Genomic DNA, 18,004 nt, shown 5'->3' with positions numbered 1-18,004 from the left:
ATAAATGTTTGATTTTCTGACTTATGTTTAATCTGATATTTTATGCAACAGGGCACTAAATCCTCTAAATGTTCTGTTTTAATGGGGCGTATGTTTTCCTCACCCGGCCGCCATGCCCAAGAGCTGTAGGGCAGCCCGGCTCTCTGTGGGGGTGGTCTCGGGGTGCTTCATGGTGAAGAACTCCCAGAGGATCTGGACGGTCTGTGAGGGGAACTCCCCGCTCCTGCTGAACTCTGCCACCATCTCCTCCAGCGAGGTGAGCTCCCCGAGGCTGGCGCCGTACGTCAGCTGGATCAGGTTACGCACCACGGCCAGACTGCGAGCCCTGACAGGAGATCGGGAGGAAAATGACAACAACAAAAAAAAAGAATCATCAGCAAAATTTCTTTAACAATAGTAACAAACTTCAAAGGACATTACAGGGGGCAAGGGGGTGTCTTAAATGATTAGTGAAAGGTTGCATTCATCATCATGCAGTCATGACACACTTCAAAGATCTGTTTGTCTCAACCCAATCTAGGTTGTGCTTAGTTGTAAATAAATATCTGAATATTATATTCAGTTTTTGGTTTATAGCTGTCAACTTACTAAATGTGTGAAATTCTACAGTTCTACATAAGATATCTAATATCTGTAAACACAGAAACAGTGATTGTGCATGTATACCTCACACACAGCAATCTAGAAAATCAAGTCAAACTTGTGTTTCAAGCCTTAAACTTGTGACCACAGACCAAACACTTTCATTTCATCATGTTTAGCACCTGCCTTCCCACTCACTCTGCCAATCACGTATTTTCACCCAGATTGCCGTGCAGTAGACAGATTTATGTGTATGTTGATCAAGGATGACAAACATAATTTTTTTATTATGTTATTTGTTATGCTATCACTGTCTCTCTCTCTCCATCTTTTGCTGTGTTACTGTTTCTGTACCATGTGACAAATTTACCTGACAGTTTTGCCAGCTGGGTTGAGGTAGAGCCTCTTGTAGGCTCCCACCACGGCATCCTTGATGGACTGTTCCTTGGACCAGATGAGGGCTAGCATGCGGCGTACTCCTTCCCCGGCATTGCTGACCCCAAACTCCTGGGCAGTGACAAAGAAGCCGACAGCCTCCAGGATGTCGGTGGTCTGCTTGGAGGACAGCAGCTCACAGACAGTTGGCACGCATGTCTTGACCATGCCAGCAAAATTGACGCAGTCCTGGTCAGGGGAGAAAAAAAAAGGAATTAGAGACGTTATTGTTATCCTCTTCATATCTGATCTTGACTCTGCCGTTCCTTGTCCTTGTAAATATTGTACCTCATCATCACTGTCTGACATTCCATAATAATCACCACTATCATTATCTCTATCACCATCATCATCATCATTATCATCATTCCCATAATCATTAGCATTCCAATCATATTCATCATCATCTTCATTATCACCATTATCACCATCATCATAGTCCTCATAATCCCCATGATTACAATTACTATAATCCCCATCATCATCATCATCATCATCCCAATTGTCATCATTAACACAAGTGACCATCATTAATATTCAATCCCATCATAATAACTTGAGCATCAATGATATGATATGATTATCACCTCATCTAAACACAGCAGTAGCTAAGCTATTTGGCTCAATTACAATTAGCATTGTCACTTCTGGAACACTGTGACATTCCAGAACTGGTGTATTGAGGGCAGCCATCTACCTTGCTGATGTAGTCAGTGCATTAGCTCTGCAACAGTGATGATACAAGACAAAAACTGAACTTCCCACAAGTTGCTGTGCTGTGCATTGCCGCAGCTGTTACCAAAATTGTCATGGGTATGTCTGCTTTCATGGCAAGCAATAAAACTTACCGAGAGATACTGCACAAGAATCTGCTGCTTGCTGACTTCGTTGACAACTGGATCTTCCTCACCCTGGGATTCCGGCACCAGGATCTCAGGCTCACCGGCCTCGTCCAACTTGACAAGCTCAGCAGGATTGTAGTCACTTGGGACAGGATCGGCAGGGGTGGATCCTATAGAATACATCAGGAAAAATGAAAAAAAACAACAAAACAAACGTTAATCTCTCTGGCATGACATCATGTGCCCAAAATACTTACTTTTGTATGCATTGTTTTGGGGAGATGTGTATTTGTTGATCCATATAATGGCAACTTTAGATTTCATGTTGGTGGCATGTTATGATTGCAAAAGTGAAACTTTAACGTTTTGGTACGCACTATATGCTACATATCTGTGCACTTCATGATGTACGTTGGCGTGATGAAACAGAGTAAAGAATACATTCCCTTATGAGTCAGCACCACAACAATTTTGCTTTTGGCAATATCATGATACACACCAATCATGACTATAAAACATATATGTTTCAATAACCTTCAGGCTGTCACACATATTTCCAAATAATCTTAATCACTAAAGCGGTAGAGGGAATCTTTTTCTACAAATGTTTCCTCCCTCTGAAAAAGGGGGACAGAATAAGATAGGCTAAACACAACATATAAAGGTGATTATGAAATCATAGTATATCTTGGTAATCTCTGCAGTTAACATTGTCCCTTCAATATATCCGGGGCTCCTTTTCTCTTTCATTGAACTCATTCTATTCTAGATTGCTTCCCCCTTTAAGATTTAAAACCATGGTGAGCTAGGTATAATGGAGTGATTACACATTAGAAGTTGTATATCCCTTGCTTTTGTACATGAAGAAATGTGTTTCTTACATCCATTGTAACAGCAGAATTATTCTGAAAAACTCTGCAAAAAGTGAAATAATTTTATAACTTTGACAAATGATAAGAAATGATGAAAGGCAGCCAATCTCACCCAGGTAAATGGTCTTCAGCAAGTCAAACAGAATTTTCCCTTTGGAGGAAAGTGCCTCATCTTCGTTCTCTTCTTCATCAGTACTATAACGGTTCAGAGAAAAAGAAAAAATATGAATGCATTAAAGTCACTTTAAACACATACATGTAGGCTTCATTTTTTACCCTTAACAGTCCAGAAGAGTTGAGATGTTACACATTTGTTCTGCATGACACATTTGATGACTGCTATCATGCTCAATTTCTTAATGTAGTTTGTTTGCAATAATTGAGGAAAAAATAGATAAGTATTCCTTGTGAGAAATTTGAAAGGAACTTTATTAAAAACATGTTAAACCATGGTGCTATGAAATGGTAGGAAGTTTTCTCTCAGTCAAAATAGCACTGGGTCAAAATAACACAGGGTTATATAAGAAAGGCAAGTCCAACTCTGTGCTGGTTCTAGCAACAAGAAGAGAATAAAAGATTGTCAAGTCTGCAAATATTCTTACGATGTAGTTAATATATGAAATAAGCAGTTCACAAACGAGCAAGAAGCAAAAGTAGTATGTGATCTCAACGAGAAATGAACACATTATTTTCATGTCATGACTCACGGGTCAGTGTCTGCTGTGAGGACGGTGAAAGCCTGGTGGTCAGGGAAGCAGTCCCCGGCAGCCTGCAACAGACCGATAGCCCTCGTGTGGTGGGATTTGTCCAGGAGCTCAATGATTTCATCGATGACACTGAAATGTATGATAACAAACACACAACACATGTAAGTTTGCAAGTGTCGGAATGTTTGTAAACATTTCTAAAATCACTCAACATGGCAATGATATTTCAAAAGCCTGTTTTTTCATATTAACATCTACGAAAGCATTTATATGAATTCATCAGTTCTTATGCATGCTTACTAAGCACAAATACAACACAAACCCCAAAAGTATTAACGAAAGGGGGGGGGGGGAGACAAAATCTACTCCTGAAATGCTCAAATACTGCATGGCAGATATAATTCATGAAAATGGAAATTACAAAAAGAGGACAAAAGAATGAGATTTCCTGGGCACTCATACTTAAAGGCAGCCGATCGTCATCCCTAATGGTACGTAAACTCCGAACGACCGAAGTTTGTGCGTGCAATTGCGCAATGGCAGACTCGGTGCTATATCCATAAACGTGTGGGACAATGCTACCACTGAGACAAGTGTGTGTGTGTGCGTGTGTGTGTACGCATCATACACAAACATTGTCACCGCGAGCTGCGGTGATTGGAGGAGAGAGGCCAGAAGACGCTGCGGCGTGTGTGTGTGTGTGTGTGTGTGTGCGTGTGTGTGTACGCATCGTACACAAATATTGTCACCGCGAGCTGCGGTGATTGGAGGAGAGAGGCCAGAAGACGCGTGGCTCTTTTGGCCTCTCTTCATGCGCATGCGCACTGAGAGTGTGCGTCCATTCGGAAGCTCTCGGGACAGCCATTTTGGGTTAGGAGATAAGCACAGGGAGCTCTCTTGTAGCCTACCGTATTTTCGCTGACCCATTGAGCCAGCGCTATTCTCATTCGGGGGTCACTACATTTGATACAGAATGGGGGAGGCAGCGTGTTGCGTTCGTCTCCGTGCCGCACAAACCACCTCGCCACGACTGAGTGTCTTTAAAGGGTGGTATAGTTTTAGTTGACAAACCAAACAAAGTGTTCCTAATAGAAGGTGGGAGTCAAATTTCAAAATATATCACCTGTTTCAAAACTAATTTTCACCAAATTAACTTTGAATTCCTATTGGAATTGTATGCTCTTTAATATTTCACCTAAGTGGTTTTTAATAATCTTGCAAAAATTCAAAGCATGAATCCCCATCTCAACCAAAACTATACCATCCCTTTAAGTCGAGAAGATGGTAAAGATGTGTCTTATCTTTATACTCACTCTACAGGGGCTGTATCCTCAGGGATCTGGACTGGAATCTCCTCATCAGCTGCCAAGGCTTTCTCAATGCTGGCCTTGATTTCAGGCTCCATGGCTGCCCAGTTGTGCTCTGGCTTACCGCTCACATCTATTCAAGAGAAAGAGACATCATCTGGTATATCTCACAGCTCCGTATGATGACTATGGAAAAAAGCTGATTGCCTGGGCATACTTATGAGTAGTGGGACTCAAATGTTGACTGATTGTACATCAAAACACCTATAAAAGAATATGAGCCACACCATGAAGCTGAAGGGCATGATTCACCCAATCATGTTACACAGATATATCTCAATATATTTTCTTTTAGAAATTGTAGCGCTCTAAAATATAGAGAAATTTCTACAAAATTTCCTCTTTTTTTAAATACATTTCTGTGACTTGTTACTGACATATGTTAACCCGTTGAGGACAAGTCCTGAGTATACTCGGGCAGGTGTCTATGGGAAATGCGTGTTGTAGCAAAATTAAACCGTCCTCAACGGGTTAAGGGTAATATAATTTTCGATGCTTTCTAAAAGAGGTAAGGCAAGGGCTCTTTCATAATGCTAGAAAGATTAAAATTTGTTGAATTTCCTTTTTATCTTTGTCCGTAGTGACATCGCACAATGTACTTAGTCTTCTCGTCCATTCCAGTAATGGTTGTACCAAAATTTTAAAAAATTAATAACTTTTGAATGGATTATCAGATTTTCTTCAAACTTTCCATGATGTGTTCTACTTATGTTGCTGCATTCACTCAATCCACAAATATATTGGGTTTCATTTTCTGTTGGTTGTTATTTTGCAGGGTTTACCAGTGCCAGTTGAGTCCTTTTGTTCTGGCATCATCTCTTTCAGCTTCTCTTGCTCCTTTTCCAGAGTAAGTTGGAGTTCTTCAGCTGAGAGCTGCATAGGGGAGACAGTTTATCAAAGCTGGGTCACTTTTTTTTTGTCTATATGTGATAGCTTTACAGTTAAGAGCTTGCTAGTTACCAAGACATAAGATGATAACTACAATTCTACTGTTGCTATGCTGATACTGCTAAATTCTGGCACTACTAATATAGTATTTGGCTATCAATCATTACAATTTTAAATCTAACAATCATGCAATTCACTGTGTTAGTATTGTACTGTTCTCTATCAAATAAACAAAATCACATTAACGTTTAATACATTTGATACCTACCGGTAGTATCAAGAGAAAGAAACTATACTTGAGGCTATTGTGCTGCTTCCATTATTGCACTGATTAGCCGGATTTACACGTACAAAATAGCGGGATGACGATCGCGCTCCAAATCTTGAGTTCTTTTGCAACCGTTCAGACGCTCCAAATTAGCGGGATAGCGATCGCGCTCGGAATCTGGAGTTTTTTGCAACCGTTCACATGTACAGAGAAATATCCCACTAATTGCCGATCAAGATAACAGCCAAACCTGCAAACTGGGTCACAAAGTGCGCTTCACTGCCTGCGCTTGTCTTTGCCCATTGTTTTTTGTGCGTTTAAGTGGTGTGGTACGCGCCCTGTTGTTGTGGTACGCAAAAGAGGTGAAGGACTTCTTCGCAGAGGCCTCACTGTTGTGATGTGCGCATTGCATTGCATGATGGGATATAAAAACTCAAGATTCTAAACCCGACCGTTCACACGTACCGGCGGGGGAAAATTAGCGCGCTAATTTAGAAATAAGTGCAAGATTTCTTGGGATTAGCATCGCGATGTAAATCTCGAGATTTGTATCCCGCTTATTGGTGTACGTGTAAACCTCCCTATTGAAAGTGAATACATAAAATTTGTAAAGTGGGCATTAATCGCAAATGTAAATCAATTAATTTTACCACAAGGCATTCTTTCTGTTGTTCTTGAATGCTCTGAAGGCTAAGTTGACACTGATGATGCAAGTAAGAAAAAAATCAGAGCACATGACACATGATACTATAGCAGTACCGGCACATATAATTTGTATGAAACATGATGTAAGGGACTGCCAAAACAGAAAGTTCTTGCATAGCCAGACCTTAGCAGCAAACGGGTTACTGGTGAGGAAGGCTGAGATAAGCTGGACGGCGGCCTTGCGGACCATACTGGACTTGTCCTTGAGGCGGCCCACGGCCAGCTCCATGACAGAGTGCTGTCGGGTGAGCGGGATGGCTCGCTCGTTGCAGAGGTGCAGCCAGACCTGAAGGCAGCGGCTGCGACTGAAGGCGTTCACATCATGGATGTGGTCCTACAGGGTTGGAAATCAAAGTGGGAAACAAGGAAATTCACAAAAATACAGCGAAAAGCCTAATGTATATAATGGACGAAGTGACATTTACTGGCAACTCAAAAATGCAAAGCTAAACATACAGATTTTAGAGCTATATCTGAAGGTGGTTTTGTTTTTTGTTTTTTTCACAACTTGACTGCCAACCATCTGAGCATGACCTTTTTATAAGAGTGAAATGAAACCTATCATTTAAATATGTGGCCTTACTGCTGCATACAGATTGATTTTTATGTTTTTGACCTATCAGTCACTATTCTTATGCAAAAACAGGGCCAAACTCAAAATATGAGAGGAACTTATCATCCAATCTTCTGTCAATAGTAATCAGGAGAAGAAAAAATTAAATTAACACCAAATTACAAAACATCTCTTTTATGCTCCACGATACTGTATATGTCATATATTTAGCCAGTTTAATTTTTCATGGAGCAGGACTTTCTGACATTTTAGTGAATGGATAAATTTGCAATTATGAAGCTATGTGGACGAAGAAATGTACGCATGCATGTCACATATCTATATTGGGATCAGAGTCAATATTTGTTAGATTTGGGAATAGCACCCGACTCACCAATTTGCAACAAATAAGAACTCCACGAAATATATGGCATACACAGTATATGATCAGGGCTCTTCCCACCTCCCTGATATGATGTCCTCTTACCTCCAGTTTGTCCAGAAGTTGGTCACGGTCCGTCTTTGCCTTCTTGTCGAGCTGTTCCTTGGTCAAGACTCTTACCACTATTTCCCCGATAACACCGAGTATGCCATTTCTCATGGTGTAGGACTAGAGAGCATAATCACAAAATAATAAATGGACAGGAAGTAGACTTCTCTTCCCACAATGCAATGGGGCAAGGAGTGAAATGTGGAGGTGGTCTCAAACAGAATCACATTAGTCCATTTAATGAATTAATAAGATTAACAAGACAAATATACAACATTTTACCCCAACAAAATTTCTTTCCTCCACGGACAATTACAGTATTATCTTCAAATCTAAAAGTCACTAGACAACAAATCTTCACAATATGAGTTTCTGTGTACGCACAGAGTACAAAAATGAGTTAAGAACGAGTGACACCTAAAGAAATTCATATTCTAGTCACGGCTAGATAGTAGGGGTGAGCCACAAATGCCAACTGACTGGAAACCAGACACCACAGCAACTAGACAGCGTTTAATGGAAATTTGGAGTACCTGTAAAGCTACCCCAAAGAAGCTTAGTCATTATGCTGACCTGAATCTACCAAAGGGCATTATAAAATACGTTCTGGAGGGGACTTGAAGTTTTTACTTCAAAATGTTGAGTCCATGCTGGCTTCCCTTACCTCACCATCCAGATGACAAAGGATAAGACTGATGCAGGGCAGCATGAGGTCTGGAACCTTTTGGGCCATCTCCACCAGGAAGGCAGCGTAGGAGCGAGTGCCACTGTTGTCCCTAGCTAGGTCATTGGGATCCATACTACCCAATTCTCTGCCATGGACACAGAAAGATCAAAATAGTCATTGTCAATGTGACCAGGACAATAAAAGTACAGTTCGACCTTGATTATCCGGCCTCCTTATCTCCGGAAATCTCTATTACCTGGACGCGTTCACGCAGTGAAGGACTCTTTTTTTTTCATCCAAAAATTGAGAAAAACAGTGACTTTAACATCTTTTTGTGGATCTATTTCACTAATTTTATAAGATGTGCATGATAGGTTTCTCAATATCTAATGAGGTAAAACATGTATGATTTTCACATAAAGATATACTTTATTTTTGTGAAGAAGGGACTACAATTTTGCGCAGGCTAGCATAGATTACACCACCGTTGCGGGGTACGCTACCTGCCTAGCTGCCAGTGCACTGGGACGGCAGCTTGGATGGGAGCTATATACATTAACATTGTGTCTCCCATATCCGGCCAATTCGCTTATCCGGATGAGCGCCGGTCCCGACATGGCCAGATAATCGAGGTCGAACTGTACTGGAGGCAGTATCCATACAGACGGTACCGTGAGAATAATAACAGCTATTCTATTATTCTTGTTTATGTTTCTATTTACAAAAATGAGAGTAGCAGCAGTATTCTACCACCACCACCACCACCATCACCACCACTACTACTACTACTACTACTTGTACTTTGACTACTACTTCTATAAATACTACTACCACTACTTCTACTCCTACTGTTGCTGCTGGAAGTACTTATGTGTCTTCTGATAATACTTTTACTGTTACTACCAACAGTTATTTTCATTGATAATATTAGACTGGCATATGCAATATAAGGCAATAAGGATAACAATGAGACTTTATCCATTAATTTATAATGCAAAGTCAAACCTCAACAATGCTTTACAGATCTCCGTTAACTACATCAGTATCATTTGGGATTTCATGTCGCCATCTGGTAAGTTTACGCTGAGTTTATGTCAAACTGCCACATACGACAGCACATTCATCAATCACCGAAGTACATATAGTGTAACATCAGTTTGTTTAACCCTAATCAGGCTGGGCTATTTTGGCTATGCTATATCTGGGGGGGGGCGGATTCCGCCCCCCTTCAGATCTCGCCTATGGAACGCATGATCACGCCGAAAATCGGCACAAGCGACGCCCGCGACGTATACTATCAAAATGTATGGTTGCTTTCTCTGAAAAATTTTTCTTATATTTTATATGAATTAATTATTGTAATTTATGCATAAAATCAGTTTTGGGCTCTAAATCACTTATTAATGCTCTAATTAAGCTAATTTCTTTATTAAAATGTTTCTTGTATCATTCTCCTGAGACATAGGATAAAAAAAAAATCTGTATCGAAATTAATTTCTTATGTATTTGATTGTTTTTTAAATTTCTTATGTATTTCTCTGTTTTTCGACCTTTTGTTTTTGTTTGTTTTTTGGCCAAAATTTGTCACAGACATTTTTCAAAGCTTTATTATGCTAAAATAAATTAATTTCATCCATTCTAAGTCAAGATATGAATTTTTATGTGAATTAATTGAAGAAACACAATTTGCATTGGATTTGTACACAAAATCACGTTTGGAGCAATTTTGGGGTTGACAAATTTTTTTCGAACGGGTGTCGCGTCAAAACGGTACGCGCGGGCGCAACAATTTTGGTCTCAAAAGTTGCGCGATACTTGAAAGAAAAAAGTCATGAAACATCGCGGCGGGAGCTTATCGCGCTGCGAAGATATTGCGCGAAACGTCGAGGGGGGCGGATTCCGCCCCCCAGCCTGATTAGGGTTAAAATGTTATTGAGGCAATACATGCACACCAGCAATGGAGCATCCACCCACCTCATGATCTCACTGACGACACTCTTGACCCCACACTGGGTGGCGATGGTGTCCACGGCCTGGGCCAGTGGGCTGGGGAGGTGCTCAAAGTGCTGCAGCAGCTGCAGCATCTTCAGGCTTCCACCTGCAAAATGAGAAAGGTTTGTCTGTTTGTTTGTCTAATTTCCATCAGAGAAGACAGCTTGGATAGCCCATATTCAGCTGCACTATAGCTGATCTTCCATAGGGTCCAGTTGGGTGTGAGGGTAGACCACCTCACCAGGTTATACACCCTGCTCATTGCGATGAATGAAGCAGGATCTTTTACGTGCATGAGTTGTGATTCTCTCACACGCAGGACCTCCATTTTACGTCCTATTCAGAGCTACACACGAAGAGAAAATAATTTATCTAAAACTAGAAATGTCGCTATGGCGACTGGTATGCCTCCGCCATAATGCATGATTCTCCTAATAGGTCTAAATAGTACATGTGGACAATGTGTGATTACATTTTCACAAAATTGGCAAATGTTAAAATGACAGGTTTGTCACAAATGTGTTGAATGCTCACCTTCCATGACCTAGGTTTAATTGGATGAATAGGAGAGCATGTATTTGGGATTTACGGACTTTAACTTGACTTTGACCAATTCATACGTTTATAAATGCATTGAGTAATATTCAAGGTATGGAGAAAAAGTGCAATTTCTGTATTGAATAGTAAATTGTTACCATTTTCATCTGGCCTTTGACCCTAAAATTCATAAGATAATCACTGTCAGGCAGAAGATGCATAAATATGTAGTACGTTTCAAGATAACTTGAGCCACTTCCGAGATATGGAGGAAAAACTTAGTTCAGCACTTTCACTTGATCTTTGACCTTTTGACCTTCGAGGCAAAAACAAAAGAAAACAAAAAAACTTTCCAGAGAATCTCTATTAGGTTAAACATGCATACACCTAGTGTAAAAAAAAAAAAAAAAAAATCCTGCTGGCATTGCACAAACATGAGGGAAATATTTAGTAAAATTTTAAAGTGTTGCCCTTGACCTTTGACCCCTGACCTTTGACCCCATGAACCCTAAATTCTCTAGATAATCACTGCCAGTCAGTACATCACTATGTTCCATGAAGAGACCCGGAACAATTTCCAAGGTACAGAGAAAAAAGGTGAAGTTTTAAGATTTTTACTTGACCTTTTGACCTTTGACCTTTGACCTCAAGACCCAAACTTTCACCAGAGAATCTTAATTGGGTAATACATGTATACACTAAGTTTCAAGAAAATATCTTCAGGCATTGCATAGATATGATGGAAATAGTGAGATTTTACGTATTTGACCTTGACCTTTGACCTTGAGCATGTGCACCCAAAAGTTGATAGGCACAACTTCACCCCCTAATACACATACATGCCAAGTTTCATTAGGATACCTCAAAAGGTTTTGATAGTTACCTTGTCCACAAAAAATTCATTACGGACGGAAGGACGGACGGAAGGACGGACGGACGGACGGACGGACGGACGGACGGACGGACGGACGGACGGACGGACGGACAACCCGAAAACATAATGCCTCCGGCACCACTTCGTGGCGGAGGCATAAAAAAGTAACAATTCTATTTCTTTGCATTCTTGCTTTTCAAATCAATGAAAATCAGTGGAATCACAGAAATTGATCATAATCATCAGCAGGCAAATCTGTGACAAGTTGACACTCAATATTTCACCTACTGTGGTTTAATCTCAGAATCTGATTTGGTGCAACTCCACACCATTTTTGATGTTGACTTTGCTGACCACAGAAAAGTCAAACAACCTGTTCAGTCTGTAAAATGTAAATTTGGGGCACTCTTTCTTCCCCTTCTTTTGTTTGTTTGTTGTTGTTTTTTCTAATGATAACTTTTATTACTGCAGCCACTGCCTTCAAGATCACTTTGAAATGTGACCACGCTGCTCAATCCCCATAAAAAGTTGCAGATTAGGATTCTCTGTAATGCACCATAATATGTCATTTTGGTTGACCAACTAAATCGTTTTTTTTTAAGTTTGTCTTACCCTACAGAGTAGTCTTTTCTTTGCCTACTGTCAAAATTTGGTGGCTTAAAACAAAGCCGAAATCAAGATAACAACAGTTTTTCTGTTCCATATCTTTTTAACATGTACAGGCATGCCTAGGCGCTGCTTTCACTGGGAAACAGAGCATGTTTTCATTGATCCTTCTGCACAGCATGTTTGAGTGACCCCAATCTTTAAATCCCCTTTCCTCCCTTGTTATGAAACTGCACCCCCTAACTATCTCTTATTTCATTCACTTTTTGAATGGGTTAGAATGGTCCAATTTTAACAAGTTATATACCATTTTAAAGCTTAGAGCTTACTCTTTCAAACTATGTTTAAAAGTGGACACTCGTTTTGGCCTACTTTTTGTGGGTTTGAGCTGGTTTGTTTCATACACATATTTCCTGTGCAATGGCCCCCATCATGTAAGCTTACCAAGCACATGGTTGTATCTCTTGAAGAGAAGTCCAAGGACCTGCGTGATGACCTCTCTGGCACTGTGATTCCTGGTGATGCTTGGATTCTCCAGCAGCTTGTAACAACATCCGCTCACCAAGCTGATGGCACACGAGAAAAGAAGACGATAAAAAGAATAAGTCTCATTTCATTTCTTGTCATGCAAGCTTGGTCACTCAATTACATTTTATCAACAACCATTTAAAACACACAAAATTACAGCCCATTAATGAAAAGCAAGAAATGCATGTACATGTAATTCAGTTTATCAAGCCGTCGAAGACTAGTCCCAAGTATACTCGCACAGGTGTCAATGGGAAACAAGTGCTATAGCAAAATCAGCTTGTCCTCATCAGGTTAAAACAAATTGGAAAAATAAGATGAGGAGACGGCATCATTCGAGGCCTCACATGTCTTCCATTGACCTACATGCAAATCTTCACTAAATTTCATTTGTCACATGAAATTAATAATAAAAAAATTATCCTCTCCATCAACTTTGGCCAAGTTGTATGAGGCAAGCAATGGGGGGGGGGGGGGGGGGGGGGTGTGTGCAGGGTTGGTGATAAATATTAAACCCAAAACATGACTTTCATATTTCTAGCACAAAGCAACAGGAAAATTGTAGGTTACTGATATCATCACCCAAGCTATGGTGAAGGTAAAGGCAGTTGCATCCAGCCAATATAATCATTCAGTAAAAACAAAACTGATAACTTTATATGAAATACATTTCTTCCCATCCTATGTCTGATTTTGATTTTGAAATTCTTCCTTTCTGTTTGTTTGACACCCTGAACATGGAGTTAAGAGCTGCACTTTTCGCTTACTTGACAAACTCCTCCTCCACAACAGGTGGATCCCAGAGCCTTGCAATGTCCAGCTGAAGGGTCTGAATGAGGCACTGGAGTGACCGCTCCTTCTCGTTGTCCCAGTCCCACTCACCGGCTTTGACGCTCTTCTTGGCTCGGCCCTGTACAAAGTGGGGTGGTGAAGAGGTGAAGGAGACACTGTGTCAGAAATAATCTTATCAAGTATCCAGTGTTTTTATACATTGTGCCACATTTTGTATTGGTTTTTGTTCCAGTTCTAGGCTATTGTTTTTGGTTTCCTTGGGGAGGAGGCAGTCAGGAGTCTTAAAACTTGCTGAAAGAGACTAAAAATTAATTAATTGACTCAGCATGTAATGAACAAAAAAAAAAAAACTTTCAAAGTTTCGTTCCAGCTTTGAAGATTGTATAGAAACTCACAGAACTTAGTTTTGCCTTTGCTAGACACAGGATGGTAATAAACCTTGGCATATAACCAACTAGTTCAACATCTTGTCTACAATGAAGAAAAACTCATATGAAATAAAGAAACCTGAGAGGTATTACACTCGACATTGAAAGTGATGTTTAAGCTAGTTATTCATTTTCTTAAAATTCTCCACTGTGCTAAACTTCCTTACATTACAATTTCTATCAAACTACATGATTAGCCGACTCTCAAACGTGCATTGAAGTAACAATGTATGTTGGGGGTGGGGGAATGATATGCTGACAAACTTGTGATAAGTTATTACGAAACTATCTTTTAAGAGTCTTGAAGAAAGCAAACAACAACCTTCCCAACAAATAATGCGATGATGTTTTAACCCTAAAAAGGCCGGGGGGGGGGGGGGGGGGGGGGGGGTTGAATCAACCCCCCCCTCGACATTTTTCGCGACTACTCCGCCGCGCGAAATTTTTTGACCGCGCTGTTCGCTGACTTTTTACTTTCAAGTCTCGCGCATCTTTTGACACCATTTTCGCGAAATTTGCGCGTACCGTTACGACGCTGCATGACTTTTTATACATGCCTGTCAGGCCAAAAATGGCTCAAAAACGTGATTTTGTGTATAAAGTCTATGCAAATGGGGTTTTCTCTTCTTATTCATAAAAATATGATTATTTTTACTTTCAAAGGCTGAAACTAATTGATTTTAGCATAATTATGCTTGAAATAGGTTCTGTCATAAATTTTGTGGAAAAAAATGATAAAACAAAAGGTCGAAAAAACAATGAAATACATAAGAAATTCATAAAACAATAAAATACATAAGAAATCGATTTGGATAACAATTTTTTTTCAAGTACATTGTTAGGAATGCTACAAAGAATGTTTTCACCAAAAATTAGGATTCTAGGAGCTTTAATTTCTGATTTAGAGCAAAATGTATGATTTTATGCATAATTAATCATTATGATGAAAATTTCCATTTCTTTTTGTATAGCGTGGTAGAATACGCCACAGGCAACGCACATGCCAAATTTCATGACGATTGCGCGATCGATGGCCGAGATCTCGGGGGGGGGGGGGGGGTTGAATCAACCCCTCCCCGGCCACAGAACACCCAAAAAAGCCTGGCCTGGTTAGGGTTAAGTGCCTAATATGCTGCAGAAATGTATCATATTACATAGATTTATCTGGTCAGTTTTTCTGTTTGCATTTATTACATAGATTGATAGCGTTTGTCAAAAATATTTCCCATACCCTGCCCTTCAATGCTGCTGTGTCAGTAGACGGCTTGCATGCCTCCGTCTCAAAGGCTTCTGTTAACTGGCACAGGATGAACGTCGTCATCTTGGTGCTGTTGAGGAGCAGGTGGCGATTTTGGTGGTCACTGACAGACTCTGCGATGAACTTGGTGACAGCTTCAGTATTCTTAGCACAGGCTATGGTACAGAGATAAGCATGGTAAGATACCAATCATGAAATATACTCTTACTACAAAAAGAACAAGAATTGAATATGAGTAACATGGCACAACAAGCAGGATTATTAATAAAACTACATGATGAAAATGTAAGAAATGATAAGTGACCATTTTCCCCCTTTTTTATTCTAGAAATATATGGAAGAATTCACACTATGTCACATACCTGGAAGTTGTGAAGTAGTGTAATTTAATAGTGTGACTTCAAATCTTTCAAAAACACTATGTCACTGAACATGAGAACATCTACACACAAACAAAACCAAAAAGTGCGATCATAAAAGTGTCAATGTCAATCATAAACCATGTTTACTATTCTAGAATGCTTATCACATAACATGGACTTTTAGAGGAATATTCATATGATCATAACTGCATCTAAAATATTTCCATTTCACACAATCTCACATTCATCTATTACCTAATGGCCGTGATTACGTTGAATTGAGTTGAAGAACTGAAACTACACCGGTCTCACACTTGAAACTCAGTGGACAGTTCCAGTTACTGTGTTGAAGGAATTTGTAAGTTTGTCCTTGAAATAAACAGTACACAAATGAAATGTACAAGGTGATGTTAACCCTAACTATGCCGGGGGAGGGGGGGATGTTCCGCGCGATGCATCGCCATCGCGAAAAACTATCGCCGTGATGTTTCATGACTTTTTTCTTTCGAGTCTCCCGCATCTTTTGACACCGAATTTGCGATACCCGGACACGCGGTTCTGAAGTTACGCGTAAATATGTACATGCATGTCAGACGAAAAATTGCTCAAAAACGTGAATTTATGTACAATTTCAATGCAAACTGTGCTTCCAGGCAAATTTCATAACAGCATGATTATTTTGGGGTCTTAGTGATTAAAATCAATTAATGACATATTTTCATGTTCGGAACAATGTCGCGGACAAATTTCATTGAAAAAATAGTGAAAAACAAAAAGTCGAAAAAACTAAGAAATACATAAGAAACTAAAAAAAAACAGTAAAATACTTCAGAAATTTTTCTGATGGCACAATTATTTTCTCTAAAATTTGCTAGGGACACTAAAAATATGCCTGTTTTGAGCCTTATTTAGTGATTTATGTCAAATAGTCTGATTTCATGCATCATTATGCATAAATTAGCATAATTTAGAATAAATGATAATTTTTTGAAAATCAACTTCACCGTATTTTAGATTACGTCACATACAATGTGTGTGCCAATTTTTGTCGTGATCGCGCGGTCAACGGCCGAGATCTGGAGGTGGGTCTATCATCTACCTAAATAGCCCGGCCTACTTAGGGTTAACAACTGTAAGATTACCATTTACATAAATTCCAGGTATAATACCAAACAAAACGATCAAACACAAAACTAAACAAACCTGAAAGGATGATTTCCCATGCTTCCTCTCTAACATCTTGCTCTACACTCTGAAACTGCCTGTAAAGCAGGAAAGAAGAGAACATGTTTGTTGATGTTAAAAAACAAAAAACAAAATCATTGCACAGTTATAGAAACAGAATATGTCATGATTCTGTAAGATTTTGTTCTTCAATGCTTAGAGGTGCTTTTTCTCACACACATACATACAAACAAAATATTGAAGAAATACTCAAAGACTCTCACTCACATGCAAAAGAACTGAAATCTACTGCAAGGGGATATGCGTTATCTAGTGGCATTTTATGACACAAAATAATGACATAAGGTACAGTGTCAATATCTGAGTAACATCAAGTTCATGTGCCCACATACAAAACTTTCATGGTACCTAATGATGTGCTGTGGTAAGAGACTAAATGAGAGTCAAGCAATCACTTGCTTGTGATTAGATTTTACTTTGTGGAAAGTTTCACAGAGTTCAGAGTTATTATGGCCACTGGAAAGCACTACATTAAAAATTCTGTTTTGATTTCACACACATGTATCATAGAAAGAAAAGAAAGTACAGTGTAATCTACTATCAACACACTGTCATGTACATTGTATTACATCATTCATGTTGGGGAGACTTAACATTGCAAGAAAGCCAATATATATATTTTGCCATAGAAGTACTCACCTGAGAAGACTGTAGAAACTGTCAAAGTGGTCCAGAATCATAAAGGAGCCATCTTGATGCAGAGCAGACTTGCTTCCTGAAAATATGAAAAATTGAAACACTTGTGTGAACAGGAAAGGAAAGAAAGAAAGTGAAGTGCCATTATCACAGGTTGACTACAGTGTAAATGTTGTACTACAGTGCACTCCCGTTACAACAAACACGGTTATAACGAAATTTCGTTATAACGAAGTAAATCTTCTGGTCCCAAAATTATCACCATTAAAGTCTATGGTACAAAATTCGCTTATAACGAACACGGTTATAACGAAATTTCCGTTATAACAAAGTCTTTTCCGAGCGCTACAGACAAAGAAAAACAAAAGAA

General features: G+C 39.5%; 1 protein-coding gene across 1 annotated transcript in view; it reads right to left on the bottom strand.

Moving 5' to 3' along the window:
• The window catches only part of LOC139741453 (condensin complex subunit 1-like), a 38,285-nt gene that overhangs the window by 15,871 nt on the left and 4,410 nt on the right, over positions 1-18,004 (bottom strand). The window contains exons 3-18 of the mRNA XM_071652035.1: positions 17,638-17,713; positions 16,957-17,015; positions 15,365-15,546; positions 13,681-13,823; positions 12,830-12,951; positions 10,351-10,474; positions 8,374-8,521; positions 7,707-7,829; positions 6,791-7,000; positions 5,588-5,678; positions 4,752-4,878; positions 3,439-3,567; positions 2,844-2,926; positions 1,866-2,029; positions 953-1,206; positions 104-325 (exon numbers count right to left, since the gene is read on the bottom strand). Of these exons, the coding sequence (XP_071508136.1) occupies positions 104-325; positions 953-1,206; positions 1,866-2,029; positions 2,844-2,926; positions 3,439-3,567; positions 4,752-4,878; positions 5,588-5,678; positions 6,791-7,000; positions 7,707-7,829; positions 8,374-8,521; positions 10,351-10,474; positions 12,830-12,951; positions 13,681-13,823; positions 15,365-15,546; positions 16,957-17,015; positions 17,638-17,713 (2,257 nt within the window). The remainder of the gene's footprint in view (positions 1-103; positions 326-952; positions 1,207-1,865; positions 2,030-2,843; positions 2,927-3,438; positions 3,568-4,751; positions 4,879-5,587; positions 5,679-6,790; positions 7,001-7,706; positions 7,830-8,373; positions 8,522-10,350; positions 10,475-12,829; positions 12,952-13,680; positions 13,824-15,364; positions 15,547-16,956; positions 17,016-17,637; positions 17,714-18,004) is intronic.

Source organism: Diadema antillarum, unplaced genomic scaffold (genome assembly GCF_040938485.1).
Source record: "Diadema antillarum isolate AM-2024a unplaced genomic scaffold, OU_Dant_1.0 seq00000931_RagTag, whole genome shotgun sequence".
NCBI lineage: Eukaryota > Metazoa > Echinodermata > Echinoidea > Diadematoida > Diadematidae > Diadema > Diadema antillarum.
Note: the sequence above shows the minus strand (reverse complement) of the source record. Positions and strands in the feature narration are given on the sequence as shown.